The sequence below is a fragment of the Muntiacus reevesi genome, chromosome 9 (genome assembly GCF_963930625.1).
Source record: "Muntiacus reevesi chromosome 9, mMunRee1.1, whole genome shotgun sequence".
Taxonomy (NCBI): Eukaryota; Metazoa; Chordata; class Mammalia; order Artiodactyla; family Cervidae; genus Muntiacus; species Muntiacus reevesi.
The window spans coordinates 37,211,833-37,227,626 of record NC_089257.1 but is presented as its reverse complement, the minus strand read 5'-3'; the positions used below and the strand labels follow the sequence as shown (position 1 = coordinate 37,227,626).

At 40.0% G+C, this 15,794-nt stretch overlaps 1 protein-coding gene across 1 annotated transcript in view; it reads left to right on the top strand.

Moving 5' to 3' along the window:
* The window catches only part of RNF169 (ring finger protein 169), an 82,831-nt gene extending 67,323 nt beyond the window's left edge, over positions 1-15,508 (top strand). Inside the window, exons 5-6 of the mRNA XM_065944235.1 lie at positions 10,421-10,520; positions 10,963-15,508. Coding sequence (XP_065800307.1) covers positions 10,421-10,520; positions 10,963-12,147 — 1,285 coding nt within the window. The 3' untranslated portion in view covers positions 12,148-15,508. The remainder of the gene's footprint in view (positions 1-10,420; positions 10,521-10,962) is intronic.
* The last annotated feature ends 286 nt before the right edge of the window (positions 15,509-15,794 follow it).

The following is a 15,794-nucleotide window of genomic DNA, read 5'->3' as shown; positions in this document are numbered from 1 at the left end:
GTACATATTTTTATTCACTTATAAGAAATTTATTAAACATATTCACTGTGTTCCAGGTACTTGTTAGGGCTTGGGAATATAGAAATGGATGTGCACAAAGGTGGGAGGTGTAGTTACTTCTCCTGTTTAGCAAAGTAATTGAGCTCTTAAATCTTAGGAACATTATCAAGTGTACTGCTGACTGTTCTCGGCCAGCATCAAAGCCTCTTAATCTGACCAAATACTGAAATAATAATATCTATATGTTATGTTGATAGTTTCCACAATATTTTCACACTCATGATTTTTGTGACCTTCATGTGATAATAACAACATTGGGGGAGTAGAGTTATATAGGAAAAAAGCTTATATATGCTATTGAAATTGAGTTGGTATTAATTTGAAATATTGCTTTCAAATAAGATGTTAATTGTAATCCCTGGGGCAACCACTAAGAAAATAACATATATAGTTAAATAAGAAGAAAATCAAAATGGTTACAGTAGGAGATATCTAACACAAAAGAAGGCATTATTGGAGGCATTATGGAATAAAAATGGTGTAAGACATGTAGAAAGCAAATAGAAAAGTGGCAGAAGTCCTTCCTTATCGGTAATTACATTAAAAGTAAATAAACTCTCCAATTAAAAGGCTCCAACTGTAGATGAAGCCCATTTCTCTCCTGCCTCAATCAGGGTATTGAATCTAGAGCTCTATGACTGAGCAGAAGAAACAGGTTGGGAAAGCAGTAGATAGGACTCCAGTGGGTTTTAAAGAGATGAAGCTCTTACTAATTACATTACAGACATCACCCAGAAGCCACTGGGGATACCTGTCCTGTGCATCCTCCCCGTTGGCCTGTGGTTCCACATGCCTCATTCACACATGCTCTCACCCTGTGGCCAGCTCCCTGTGCGTGCTCCCAGTGTCTGTTGAGCTGTACCCTCTAGGTCTGCAAGCCTGTATTTGCCCTGCCTCAAGACTAAAGAGCCCAGAGGCAGGAATACAGACCTGAGTAATATAATGGGATTAAAGAGGGATCTTCCATGTCTGAAGCAAGGTACTAGAGTGACATCCCACTGTGTGCAGCAGATAGCGGGCAGGACACGGCAGTGGTCTTCACAACCAGAGAGAAAGGGAGGTTACTAATTAAGGAAAACTGATGTCAGGTTGGCATCAGTTGGCACCAAGGAAACACCCCTCACTGCCCCTTTGATAAAACTATCATTGTAGAGATGTTCTGATCTAAACATTAGAACAGTCACTAGCTGGGAGGGGTTAGGATTAAAAATAATAATGTAACATGGTGATGTGTTAACATTTATTGTTCTTGTTTAGTCACTAAGTTGTGTCTGACTCTTTCCGACCCCATGGACTGCAGCCCACCAGGCTCCTCTGTCCATGGGATTTTCCAGGCAAGAGTACTGGAGTGGATTGCTATTTCCTTCTCCAGGGCATCTTCCTGACCCAGGGATCAAACCTGCATCTCCTGTGTTGGCAGGCAGGCTGTCCTCATTAATCACTTACCACTGAGCCACCTGGGAAGTTCTCGATTAACCACTTAACTCTAGTATAAATGTTAAAAGGATAAGAGTGATAAAAAATAACTATGGCTAAACTAATTTGTTGATGAATACACAAGATGAAAAGACATGAAGTGTTTTGTGACATCAGAAACAAAACGGAGGAGAGTAAAAGCATAAAGTTTTGTACGTGATTGAAGATAAGTTGTTATCAAGCATAAAATAGACTCTCATATCTATGTTTTGTGTAGGCCTCGTGATAACCACAAAGCAAAAACCTACAGTAAATTCACAAAAAATACAAAGAAGTCAAAGCCTACTTTTATAGAAAATTATCAGTTCACAAAGGCAGGCCACAAGAGAAGGCTAAAGGAGAAAGACAAGTACAGAACTACTAGGAACTGACTAAGATGGCATTAGTAAATCTTTACTTATCAATAATTACTCTAACTGTAAATGAAGTATATTCTCCAATCACAAGACACAGTGGCAAGTTGAATAAAGAAACAAGACTCAACTATATACTGCCTACAAGAGGCTTATTTCAGCTCTGCTGATACAGGTAGGCTGTAAGTGAAATGGATGGGAAAAGATACTTTATACAAATGAAAACCAAAGTGGGAAAAGAGAATGGGAATAACTATTTTAATATCAGACAAATGGACTTTAAGCCAAAAATGGTAATAGCAGACAAAAAGGCATTATATAATGTAAAAGGGGTCAATTTATCAAGAAGATAAAATAATCATAAACATATAATATATGCACCCAAAATTGGAGCACCTGAATATTTTAAGCACATACTAACAGATCCAAAGGGAGAAATAGACAACAATACAAATATTAGTAGAGGACTTCAGCACTCTACTTTCAACAAAGGATAGATCACCCAGACAGAAAATCAATAAGGAAATGTTGCAACTGAACTATATTTTAGACCAAATGAGCCAAACAGACATATATAGAACATTCCACCCAACAACAGAATACACATTCTTCTTAAGTGCATATGGAATAGTCTGTAGGATAGATCATACAAGTCACAAAGCAGGTCAGCAAATTTAAGAAGGTTGAAATCATACATAGTGTCTTTTCTGACCAGAATGGTATGAAACTCAAAATGAATAAGAGGAGGAAAACTGGAAAATTCACAGATAAAGGGAGATAAACTTCATGCTCCTGAACAACCTGTTAGCCAAAGAAGAAATTAAAAGAGAAATAAAAAATACCTTGAAAGAAGCAAAAGTGGAAACACAGCATACCAAAACACATGGGATGCACCAAAAGCAGTTCTAAGAGCGATGTATATGGTGATAAACACCTATATTAAGAAGAACGTGAAAGTGTTAGACACTCAGTTGTGTCCAACTCTTTGTGAGTCCGTGGACTGTAACCCACCAGGCTCTTCTGTCCATGGAATTCTCCAGGCAAGAATACTGGGGTGGACTGCCATTTCCTTCTCCAGGGGATCTTCCCAACCCAGGCACTAAACCCCAGTCTCCCACATTGCAGGCAGACTCTTTACCAATGGAGTCACCAGGAAAGACCTATTAAGGAAAAGAAAGAGCTCAAATAAACAATCTAACTTTATACCTCTAAGAACTAGAAAAAGAAGAGCAAATTAAGCCTAAGATTGCAGAAGGAAGGAAATAACAAACACCAGAGCAGAAATAAATGGAGACCAGGAAAACAATTGAAAAGACCAGTGAAACCAAGAGCTGATATTTTGAAAAGAAAAAAATTGCTAAACTTTTAGTTAGGCTAACTGGGGAAAAAGACTCAAAAAAAGAAAAAAATCAGAAATGTGAGAGGAGACATCACACTTGATACCACAGAAATACAAAGAAGCCCAACAAACTACTGTGAACAATTATATGCCAACAAATTAGATTACCTAGAAGAAATGGATGAATTCTTAAAAACATGCAACCTACCAAGATTGAATTATGAAGAAATTGAAAATCTGAATAGATAAATAATGAGTAATTAAGTTGAATCAGTAGTAAAATACCTCCCAACAAAGAAAAACTCAGGACCAGATGGTTTCCTTGGTGAATTCTACCAAACATTTAAAGAAGAATTAATATGCTGACCGTTCTCTAACTTTTCCAAAAAACTGTAGGGGAGGGAACAGTCCCTAATTCATTTTATGAACCCAGCATTACCCTGATACCAAAGCCAAATAAAGATACTATAAGAAAAGAAAACTAGAGGTCAATATCCCTGATTAATACAGATATAAATATTCCAAACAAACTATTAGCAAACTGAATTCAGCAACACATTGGAAGAATCACACACCATGATCAACTGGTTTTACCCTTGGGTCACAAGGGTGGTTCAACATAGGTAAATCAATAAATGTGATATACCACATTGATAGAATGAAAAATGAGAATTGTAAGGTCTTAATGCAGAAAAAGTGTTCAGCAAAATACAAACATCTTTTCATGATAAAAACTCTCAACAAATTGGGTATAGAAGGAACATACTAATACAGGCCATATATGACAAGGCCACAGGTAACATACTCATGAGTGAAAGGTTTGAAGATTTTCCTCTATGATCAGGAGCAAAACAAGGGTGCCCACTCTCACTGCTCCTATTCAGTATAGTCCTGGAAGTCCCAACTGTAGCAGTCAAGGAAGAAAAACAAATAAAAGGCATCCAAATTGGAAAGGAAGAAGTAAAATTGTTCTTGTTTATGATGATATCATCTTATATCATCCTAAAGAAAAGAAAATCCTAAAGATTCCACCAAAAAACTAATTAGAGCTAACCAATGAGTTCAGTAATAAGCCCATGCATACAGTCAACTAATATGAGACAAGAGAGCCAAAAAACACTCAGTGGAGAAAGGATGCTTTCTTCAATAAATGGTGCTGGGGAAAACTGGAAAATTGCAGGCAAAAAAGTGAAATTGGGCCCCTATTTTGTATCACTCATAAAAATTAACTTGAAATAGATTAAACTTTTAACCAATAAGACCTGAACGGGTAAAACCCCTAAAAGAAAGCTCCTTGACATTGTTTAGCAGTCATTTTTTGGAGATGACACTAAGCAACAAAAGCAAATGTCAGTGGGACTGCATCAAACTAAAAAAACTTATGCACAGCAAAAGAAACAGTCAGCAAAATGAAAAGGCAACCTATAGAATGAGAGAAAATATTTGCAAATCATATATTTGATAAAGGATTAATATCCAAAATATCTAAGGTACTTACATAATTCAAAAGTAAACATTCCAACTACCATATGATCCAGCAATTCCACTTCTGGGTATATTCACAAAGAAATGAAATCAGAATCTTGAAGAGGTATCTGCATTCCTACATTCATTGCATCATTATTCACAATAGCCAAGACATAGAAACAATCTTCAAGTGTCCGTCCATGGATGAATGGATAAAGAAAATGTGAGATACATATATGTATATATAATATTACTCAGACATGAGAAATAAGAAAATTCTGCCATTTTCAACAGTGTGGATGGACCTTGAGGGCATTGTGCTAAGCAAAGTTAAGTCAGAGAGGAAGACAAATATTGTATGTCAATTACATATGGAATCTTTAAAAGCCAAACTCATAAAAACGGGGGGTTGGCAGAAGGCAGAGGAAATGGGGAAATGTTGGTCACAGGGTATAAACTTCCAATTCTAAGGTGAATAGGTTCTAGGCATCTAATGTATAGTGTGGTGATTATACTTAACAATACTGTATTTATGTGTTTGAAAGCTGCTAAGAGAGTGGGTCTTAAATGTTCTTCACCCCTCAGAATAAATGGTAATTATGTAAGGTGATGGAAGTGTTAACTAACCTTGCCATGGAATCCTTTCACAGTGTGTGTGTATCAAATGCCAACAATTTGTACACCTTATACTTATACAATATATGTCAAACATAGCTCAGTAAAACTGTGAAAGAAAAGCATCCTGATTGCAAAGGAGGAAGTATTCTTCCTTTCACATCTCTGTTCACAGATGATATGGTATTATTCATAGAAAATCCTAAGGAATTCATGAAAAAGCTATTAGAGCTAATAAACAAATTTAGGAAGGTTGCAGGATGCAAGAACACCACACAGAAATCAGCTGCATTTTTTATATTAGCAGTGAACATTGTGAAAATATAATTAGGAAAGCAATTTTATTTGCAGTAGCATAAAAAACAAAAAACAAAAACAGCATTGTTATGAGTAAATTTAACCAGGAAAGGGGAATGGAAAACCATTTCAGTATTCTTACCTTGAGAACCCCATGAACAGTATGAAAAGGCAAAAAGATATGACACTGAAAGATGAACTCCACAGGTCGGTAGGTGCCCAATATGCTACTGGAGAAGAGTGCAGAAATAGCTTCAGAAAGAATGAAGACGCTGAGCCAAAGCAAAAACAACAGCCAATTGTGGATGTGACTGATGATGGAAGTAAAGTTCAATGCTGTAAAGAACAATATTGCATAGGAACCCGAAATGTTAGGTCCATGAATCAAGGTAAATTGGAAGTGGTGAAACAGGAGATGGCAAGAGTGAACATCGGCGTTATAGGAATCAGTGATCTAAAATGGACCAGAATGGGCAAATTTAATTTAGGTATCATTGAAAAAGCAAGAAAGTTCCAGAAAAACATCTATTTCTGCTTTATTGACTACGCCAAAGCCTTCAACTGTGTGGATCACAATAAACTGTGGAAAATTCTGAAAGAGATGGGAATACTAGACCACCTGACCTGCCTCTTGAGAAACCTGTATGGAGGTCAGGGAGCAACAGTTAGAACTGAACGTGGAACAACAGACTGGTTCCAAATAGGAAAAGGAGTATGTCAAGGCTGTATATCATCACTCTGCTTATTTAATTTATATGCAGAGTACATCATGAGAAACGCTGGGCTGGAAGAAGCACAAGCTGGAATCAAGATTGCCAGGAGAAATATCAGTAACCTCAGATATGCAGGTGACACCACCCTTATGGCAGAAAGTGAAGAGGAACTAAAAAGCCTCTTGATGAAAGTGAAAGAGGAGAGTGAAAAAGTTGGCTTAAAGCTTAACATTCAGAAAACTAAGATCATGGCATATGGTCCCATCACTTCATGGGAAATAGATGGGGAGACAGTGGAAACAGTGTCAGACTTCATTTTCTTGGGCTCCAAAATCACTGCAGATGGTGACTGCAGCCATGAAATTAAAAGACACTTACTCCTTGGAAGGAAAGTTATGACCAACCTAGATAGCATATTAAAAAGCAGAGACATTACTTTGCCAACAAAGGTCTGTCTGGTCAAGGTTATGGCTTTTCCAGCAGTCATGTATGGATGTGAGAGTTGGACTGTGAAGAAAGCTGAGCACTGAAAAATTGATGCTTTTGAACTGTGGTGTTGGAGAAGACTCTTGAGAGTCCCTTGGACTGCAAGGAGATCCAACCAGTCCATCCTAAAGAAGATCAGTCCTGGGTGTTCATTGGAAGGACTGATGCTGAAGCTGAAACTCCAGTACTTTGGCCACCTCATGCGAAGAGTTGACTCATTGGAAAAGACCCTGATGCTGGGAGGGATTGGAGGCAGGAGGAAAAGGGGGCGACAGAGGATGAGATGGCTGGATGGCATCACCGACTAGATGGGCATGAGTTTGAGTAAACTCCGGGAGTTGGTGATGGACAGGGAGGCCTGTGATTCATGGACTCGCAAAGAGTCGGACACGACTGAACAACTGAACTGAACTGAACCATTAAATCTACTACTCTGGGCAAGAATCCCTTAGAAGAAATGGAGTAGCCCTCACAGTCAACAGAAGAGTCCAAAATGCAGTACTTGGGTGCAATCTCAAAAATGACAGAATGATCTCTGTTCGTTTTCAAGGCAAACCGTTCAGTATCACAGTAATTCAAGTCTATGCCCCCACCACTAATGCCAAAGAAGCTGAAGTTGAACGGTTCTAAGAAGACCTACAAGACCTTCTAGTTCAGTTCAGTTCAGTTCAGTTGCTCAGTCGTGTCCGACTCTGCGATCCCATGGCCTGCAACACGCCAGACCTCCCTGAAGATGTCCTTTTCATCATAGGGGGCTGGAATGCAAAAGTAGGAAGTCAAGTGATAACCTGGAATTAACAGGCAAGTTTGGCCTTGGAGTACAAAATGAAGCAGGGCAAAGGCTTAGAAGAGTTTTGCAAAGAGAACACACTGGTCATAGCAAATACCCTCTTCCAACAACACGGGAGAAGACTCTACACATGGACATCACCAGATGGTCAACACTGAAATCAGACTGATTATATTCTTTGCAGCCGAAGATGTCGAGAAGCTCTATATAATCAGCAAAAACAAAACTGCGAGCTGACTGTGGCTCAAATCATGAACTCCTTATTGCAAAATTCAGACTTAAATCGAAGAAAGTAGGGAAAACTACTAGACCATTCAGGGATGACCTAAATCAAATCCCTTACAGTTATACAGTGGGAGTGACAAATAGATTCAAGGAATTAGATCTGACAGACAGTGTGCCTGAAGAACTATGGATGGAAGTTCATGACATTGTACAGGAGGCAGTGATCAAGACCATTCCCAAGAAAAAAAAATGCAAAAAGGCAAAATGGTCGTCTGAGGAAGCCTTACAAATAGCTGAGAAAAGAAGCAAAAGTCAAAGGAGAAAAGGAAAGATATATACATCTGAATGCAGAGTTCCAAAGAATAGCAAGGAGAGATAAGAAAGGCTTCCTAAGTGACCAATGCAAAGAAATAGAGGAAAACAATAAAATGGGAAAGACTACAGATCTCTTCAAGAAAATTAAAGATACCAAGGGAACATTTCATGCCAAGATGGGCAGGATAAAGGATAGAAATGGTATGGACCTAACAGAAGCAGAAGACATCAAGAAGAGGTGGCAAGAATACAGAGAAGAACTATACAAAAAAGATCATGACCCAGACAGCCATGATGGTGTGATCACCCACCTAGAGCCAGACATCCTGGAATACAAAGTGAAGTGGGCCTTAGGAAGCATCACTACGAACAAAGCTAGTGGAGGTGATGGAATTCCAGTTGAGCTACTTCAAATTCTGAAAGATGATGCTGTGAAAGTGCTGCACTCAATAGACCAGCAAATTTGGAAAACTCAGCAGTGGCCATTGGATGGGAAAAGGTCAGTTTTCATTCCAATCCCAAAGAAAGGCAATGCCAAAGAATGCTCAGACTACTGCACAACTGCTCTCATCTCACATGCTAGCAAAGCAATACTCAAAATTCTCCAAGCCAGGCATTAACAGTACATGAACCAAGAACTTCGAGATGTTCAAGCTGGATCTAGAAAAGGCAGAGGAACCAGAGATCAAATTGCCAACATCCGTTGGATCATTGAAAAAGCAAGAGAGTTCCAGAAAAACATCTATTTTTGCTTTATTGACTATGCCAAAGCCTTTGACTGTGTGGATCATAACAAACTGTGGAAAATTCTTCATGAGATGGGAATATCAGACCACCTGACCTGCCTCTTGAGAAATCTGTATGCAGGTCAAGAAGCAACCGTTAGAACTGGACATGGAACAACAGACTGGTCCCAAATTGGGAGAGAACATGGACCTCATTACCTCCTTTATAAGTTTTCTCTGAACTAATCTGGTATCATAAAATTTTAAATATTTTGCTCAAAAGAGTAGATATGACTATTCCATTCCAGAGCTAAATAAAATCACTCAAGGAAATAATTTCTGTTTGGGATCATCTACATGGCTAAGTGTCCACCTTGTCTTCTGGTAAATTCTTACTTATCCTTCAAAATATATATGCCACTGAAGGCATTTCCAACCCTGTTCTCACTCCATCCCAGGTAATTAATTAATAACTCTCTTTATGCCATTATTAGGCAAAATTATTAGGCATAATTTTTCATTGTACCATTTAACTGTGTTATATTGAATTATTTGTCTGCTCCACTGGACTGATTCCTTGAAGACCTAGACTGTACCTCATTCTTTTCTGTATTTCCAGTGCCCAGATAGTGCTCATAGGTGACTGGCATATAGTAAGTGTATGTTAAATGCTTGTTGAGTAGAGCTGTCACACAGTAAGATCAGTGTTATAATACAGCTACTTTGGTTCTTGGTTTGCATTGTAAAATCATAATGCACAAGACAAATCTTGTGATGTTGAAATCTCTTAATCGCCAGGATGTAGGCCTTTGGAAGCTTAAATGTAGTAGATTAAGGGAGAGAGTATATTTAATTTTTATTCCCTACATGGGAATCTAGTGCATTGCTATGTGTTTTGTAAGTACTTAAATATTTGTTTCATGGATGATTTAGATTGCTTGAGAAGAGGTCTGGGCCTAAGCAAAGGAAAAAAAAAAATGTTTCTAAACATGATTTAATACAGTATCCATCCTATTTTTTAAATGATTATTTTTTAAAATTATTTTTTGGCTGCACTGGCTCTTACTTGCAGTGCATGGGCTTTGTCTAGTTGCACACACAGGGGCTTCTCTTGTGGAGCTTGGGCTCTTGTTGCAGTACATGGGCTTAGTTGCCCTGAGGCATGTGAGATCTTAGTTCCCTGACAGGGGACCAGACCTGCATCCCCTGCATTGGAAGGCAGATTCTTATCCACTGGACCACCAGGAAAGTCTGTGTATCCATTCTTTTAAGGAAGGTGAGATGCCCCTATATTTCTCTAAGCATGAGTGAAATAGCCTTTGGTTTTGTGTTATTTAGGCAGGATCTAAGTTTGGATCTAAATATAAGTTTAAAGACTTAAACCAAATGTCCTCTCTGGAGAACTCTCTTTGGACAGGATTTGTTCTTAGAATTATTTTGTTAATTAATACATTTTCTGTTATAGCTGCATAGCTTTGAAAGCACAGAAGAGATTGTCATCTTTTTTTTCCTTAGCAATGATAGGCTATGGTTGACTATTTGTCTTTATTCTCTTTTAGGAACCTAAATTCCAAGATGGAAAGGAGTCAGAGCTGCAGTGACACTGGTCAGGACAGAGCAAAGAGCAGACTCAGAGCAGCCCCAACCAGCAAAGCCAAGGTAGACCTCAGACACAGGCTTCTTCTGGGGCTCTCTTGTCCCGTTCCATAACCTCCTGCACATGGCCACAAAAGAACAATTTCAGAGAAGAGGCACAATGGATCCTAGCCAAACTCATTATGTTGGAGAACTTTACAAAACAGATGTGAAGGAAGAGAGTTTGAATTAGTAGCAAGATAGGTAGAATGAGGGCTCCTAGAAAAACCTTCTTAAAAATTCTAGATGAGGTTTTTTCATAAAGATTTTCAATCTCATTATTTGTTTCATGTGTAGGAATTTCTCTAAATGGTGGGTGCACTCTAAATTAGGGATTTTCTACATTTCTTAGGCTTGTATCACCCTTTATCTCTTTTCTTATCCTTCTCTTCTCTACCCCTCTACCATCAAGAAGGAATGATGAAGAAAAAAATTATGTATACATAATCTTTTTAATCTCTTTTAGGTCACAACCATGACCCCGACCTCCAACCCCATCATTGGTGTCCTTTTGTCCACCCAAAACAACCGCTGCCTCTCAGCCCCTGACTTAACCATTGAAAAGCGTCTGCCCTTCAGCTCCCTGTCATCCTTGGCTTCCTTACATAAGCCAGAACGCTCTATCAGCCCTGAGAGTAACGACAGCATCTCAGAAGAACTAAACCATTTCAAGCCCATTGTCTGCTCACCGTGTACTCCTCCCAAGAGGCTCCCTGATGGCCGCGTGCTGAGTCCCCTCATCATCAAATCAACACCCCGCAACCTAAACAGAAGCCTGCAGAAGCAGACTTCTTACGAGGCTAGTCCACGGATCCTCAAAAAGTGGGAGCAGATCTTTCAGGAACGGCAGATCAAAAAGACCCTTTCAAAAGCCACCCTCACCTCCCTGGCTCCAGAAACAGGGGATGACTTACTGGTCTCTGAAGTTACCCAGTCTAGCAAGGAGAAGCCTCTTCCGGCTTTAAATACAAGACTGTCCAGTGGGCAAGTTCTCTCTGAGTGTATAGGACCTACCGCCCCTGACCTTGATCATTTCTCCTCTGCTAGCCAGACAAAAGCAGAACAGGGCGGTGACCGTAAAAAGAACACTGAGATCCCATTGGAAACCTGCTGCTCTTCAGAACTCCCAGTGGGGGCCAGTGGGACTTCTTTGGAGAGAGAGCAGCTGGAAAGGTCAATGTCATCCCCAGATGCCAAGTTAGATAAAACCTGTATAACAGCAACTATGAAAATCTCGGCAGTTAATTCAGTGCTACCTAAAAACAGTGTTTTGGGTGGGGTCCTCAAAACAAAGAAACAGTTGAAGACAGTGAATCATTTTGATCTGCCTAATGGTGTTCTGGCAGACAGCCTAGGTGAGGAACCACTTCCTTCTTTGCGTCGGGGCAGGAAAAGACGCTGTAAGACCAAGCACTTGGAACAAAATGGCTCCCTTAAGAAACTGCGACAAAGCAGTGGTGAGGTGGGTCTGGCCCCAACAGACCCAGTGCTGCGAGAGATGGAGCAGAAATTGCAGCAAGAGGAAGAGGACCGGCAGCTGGCTCTGCAGTTGCAGCGCATGTTTGACAATGAGAGGCGGACTGTGAGTCGGCGAAAAGGAAGCGTGGATCAGTATCTCCTGCGGTCCAGTAGCATGGCGGGGGCCAAGTAGCACCTGATGAACAGTGTTACCTGTTTTTCTCAGAGGTCTTTGAGCTTGATGATTTACACCGAAGAAATGAGTGTTCTCACTTTGGGTTTCTTTTAATGGCAAAACACTGTCAAATATGATTCTGAGAGGTTTCGGGGCCTTTGTAGACTATATCCAAGAGAACTCCATCTCTGCCTCCCTGTGACCCAGGCCAGAAGCACTCCTCACTCCCTAGGGTGGCCCACCCCTTAGGGCATCCGGGCCAAATCTGGCAGCACCTGCTTGGCATGAGATTCAGGAGCAGAGTGGCCAGGGTTAGATGGTAGAGGAGAAAGGGGATGCCTTCTTACATTGATAGACCTCCTGACTTCTTTCAGCAGGTGGTGTTTTAAATCAGCCTTGCAGATAAAAATTAGTTCCATCTCCCCCTCCCCCCCCAAGAAGTGCAACAGTGTAGTTCTTTGGCAGATCCAGAAAGATTGTGTTCCCCCTTCTTAGCTTTGCTTCAAGTAAATATACCTAATGAAATCAGTTTTTATGCTTCTACAAAAGTTAATTTACATTCCTTGTTTAAAAAAATAACATTTGATTAATACTATATAGTTGACAGACCACATTCATAGTCATTGTTTAATTTGGTCTTTTCAGGAGACCTCACATGTAAGTGGTATTAGCCCATTTTTGATGATGAAACTGCATTGCAGACATTCAGGTTCTCTAAACTACTAAGGGCATACATAGCCCAGATTGATTGCTGGGTCTCCCGACAACAAATCCCATGGATTTTTTCCACACTTAAAAGAGGTTGCCATAATGGACAGCAATCCAAGGACATACCAGGGGAGCCTAGAGAAAGCTGGCTGGGCTTTGAATATTGATTGTGCAAAATCCACATGCAGATAATTGAGATTGACTGGAAGTGTAAACATATACTGTACAGTTATCCACATCCCTCCAGTTTACAGCCTTCTGTTTTCCTGGGGTTCCACTCTGTTAGATAAACTATGATTGGACCTCATTATTACTCTCCTTTTGGACAAGAGTTTTCTGCAGTGTTGTTCTAAAATCCAAAAAATTTGCACAGAAGTCAAGCAAGAACAGTACTGCGACTCCCTACTGTGGAAACACGGTGTCTAGCTGGTGCAGCTGGTCAGTTCAGTCCCATGGACCTTTGGGGTTTCCTCTCCTTAGCAGGTGACACCGTGTGTCTTTTGCATCTCTGGTGGAGCTTGGTGCTTCTGCCCATCTGGGCTCCTTGAGAGTAGGGATTAGGATAGGATTTTAGGGAATCTGGTGGGCTGGCATTCCCTGTGCATGTATGCGCTGTTACTATAAAGTCATGTGACTGGCATTTTAACAAACCTCTCAGATCTTCTGTATCCCGGTGTACAGTGTCCCCCTCCGGTGGCCTCAGCTGGATGCTGCACAGTTTTTCCAATGATGTCGTCATTGGTGAAAACATTTCTGGAACTGTCCTCAAAGTCTAGAGACATCTAGACATCTATATTCAAACTGGAAAGGACGTTAATGGTTGTCTATTCCAGCTTCTTTCTCTTACTAAGGCAGAAGCTAAGGTTCAGAACAATGACTCACTTATCCAGATCACAAAGGATTTACTGTATCACCTACTTTTGATTCTTCTCTTTAATCTTTGGGTTATAGGAAAGAGAACTTTAATTTGAAACTAGTCAGAAGCTACTGGGAACCTTTGGAAGAGAAAGTAAGTTATCAAGAGGGTTTGGAGTCAGAAATGAGGCACAGCTGTAAAGCACCAGGGCCATTTTCTTGGGCAACTCATACACAGTTCCCAGAGGAGTTCCAGAGATGTCTGAAGTACCTGGGTAATCACTGAGATGTGTGGGACCTCCTCAGTGACTACTTTGATGGGGAGTGTCACTCACCTGAATATATGTGTTGTGTGTGTCTGTGCGTGCACATGTGCAGATGTGTGTTTAGAAAATATACACCAGTCTCATTACTTCATATTCATACCACTTCAGTTTTAGGTCCTCCCAGCAACATAGGCCCTCCAAAAGCCGCTGGAGGGCATATTGGTGCCCAGGATAGAAAAGCTGGCAGTAGTCTGTAGAGGATAGGGAGGGTGACTTACTAAATGCCCTCAGAGAAGACGTCAGTTACTGCCATTTCATGGAGTTCCTTTTCAGTCTTAGTAAATGTTATTGGAAGGCTAGTCTCATTGGTAGTAGCAAAGACACTTATTTTTTCACTTGTCACCTTTTTCTGTATCTCCAATAATTTGAAAAACACTTTTCAGTTGGAGCTAATTTTAGTTTTTGGAAAAAAGATGAATATTTTTAATAGAAAAGATATATATTTTAAGTATTTCCCCAAAGTAATACTTTCATTTTAAGAAATTGCTTAGTAGTAGCAACAAGTTTTAGCGCCAGGTTTCAGAGTGAAAATTTGTTACGTGAATATTCCAAAAGCTGAATCCAGTTTAGTGACCACCTACTGTGGAGCCTTGAATGGTACTGACAGTTGTTTCCAGACTTCCAGCTGAGCAGCAGTCCTTCAAATATAGGCAAAGTAGTTTAGGCTAAGGAAGGAGGAGGCTTAATCTTTCATCTTCCTGGCTTTGGAGGAGGGTAAAACCACTAAGATATTATCTGTATTTTAACATGCTTCCCATACTTAACTACTAAAACCTGAATACTTCTTTCTGAAAGAATTCCCCTCCCCTGTTGCTTAATTGTGAAGTTGGTCACAAATAGAGTTGTTGACATGAATTCTTTTTTTTTTTTTTGACATGAATTCTTTAGAGAAAAAGACATGGAAGGAAAACAGAATGATGGGGAGGGTTTGTGAGCTAGAATGAAAGATACGCTATCTCACAAAACAAACATTTCTCACAAATCATTGGAATCTGCTTCACCATAGAAATTTCCCATGTTCTGTTTACTCTGTTCTTTGTGTATATGGATTGTGTTTTTTCTTATTAAAGGGGAAGTTATGAGAGGTTGGAGGATGGAGGTCATTCTAATGGGAAATCCAAGAAATGTGGTTCCTGAGAATGGGGCTCAAAGCCCTTTTAAACAAGATACTTTGGGAACATGTTCATGATCCGTTGATTGTATCTGCTGGAAAGAAGTTACCTGGGCCTGTTGGGTTGATGTCAAGTTTGGGGATTATGTATCCATCCCCTGGCCCCTTTCATATAATTGCCTCTTTTTAGAAGGTTGATTCTTTTTGGCTGACGTTTCCCAAGAAAACCTTTTGTAAATGGCTTCATTTATTTTTTTAAATGGAATCTCTAAATTTTTGCCTGGAGGAAGCACTAGTGATGAATGCCTTCTGTGTTTTTTGTTGTTGTTCATTTTCTCTTAAAAATGCCCTTAAGAGATTAAAGCTGCTTAATTAATTGCTATGTGATTACAAACTGACTAAGATGGAAAGCTGCCACTGGTTTGACTGGTGAAGCTGATGACCGAAGGCTGTGCTGCTCATCCTTTTTGTTCCATTTGACAGATATTTCCTGAGTTTTGAACCTTTGCCGACCCTGTGCGGGGTCATGGATATAAAGAAGGAAAGGACAGTCCGTGCTCTTGAACTCAGTGTCTCCTGGAATGTATTTGAATGTATGTGTGGCTGGAGAGTTTGTTAATGGTTTCATAAAGGGCCATAGTGATGATCTTGGATGGCCCATTCAA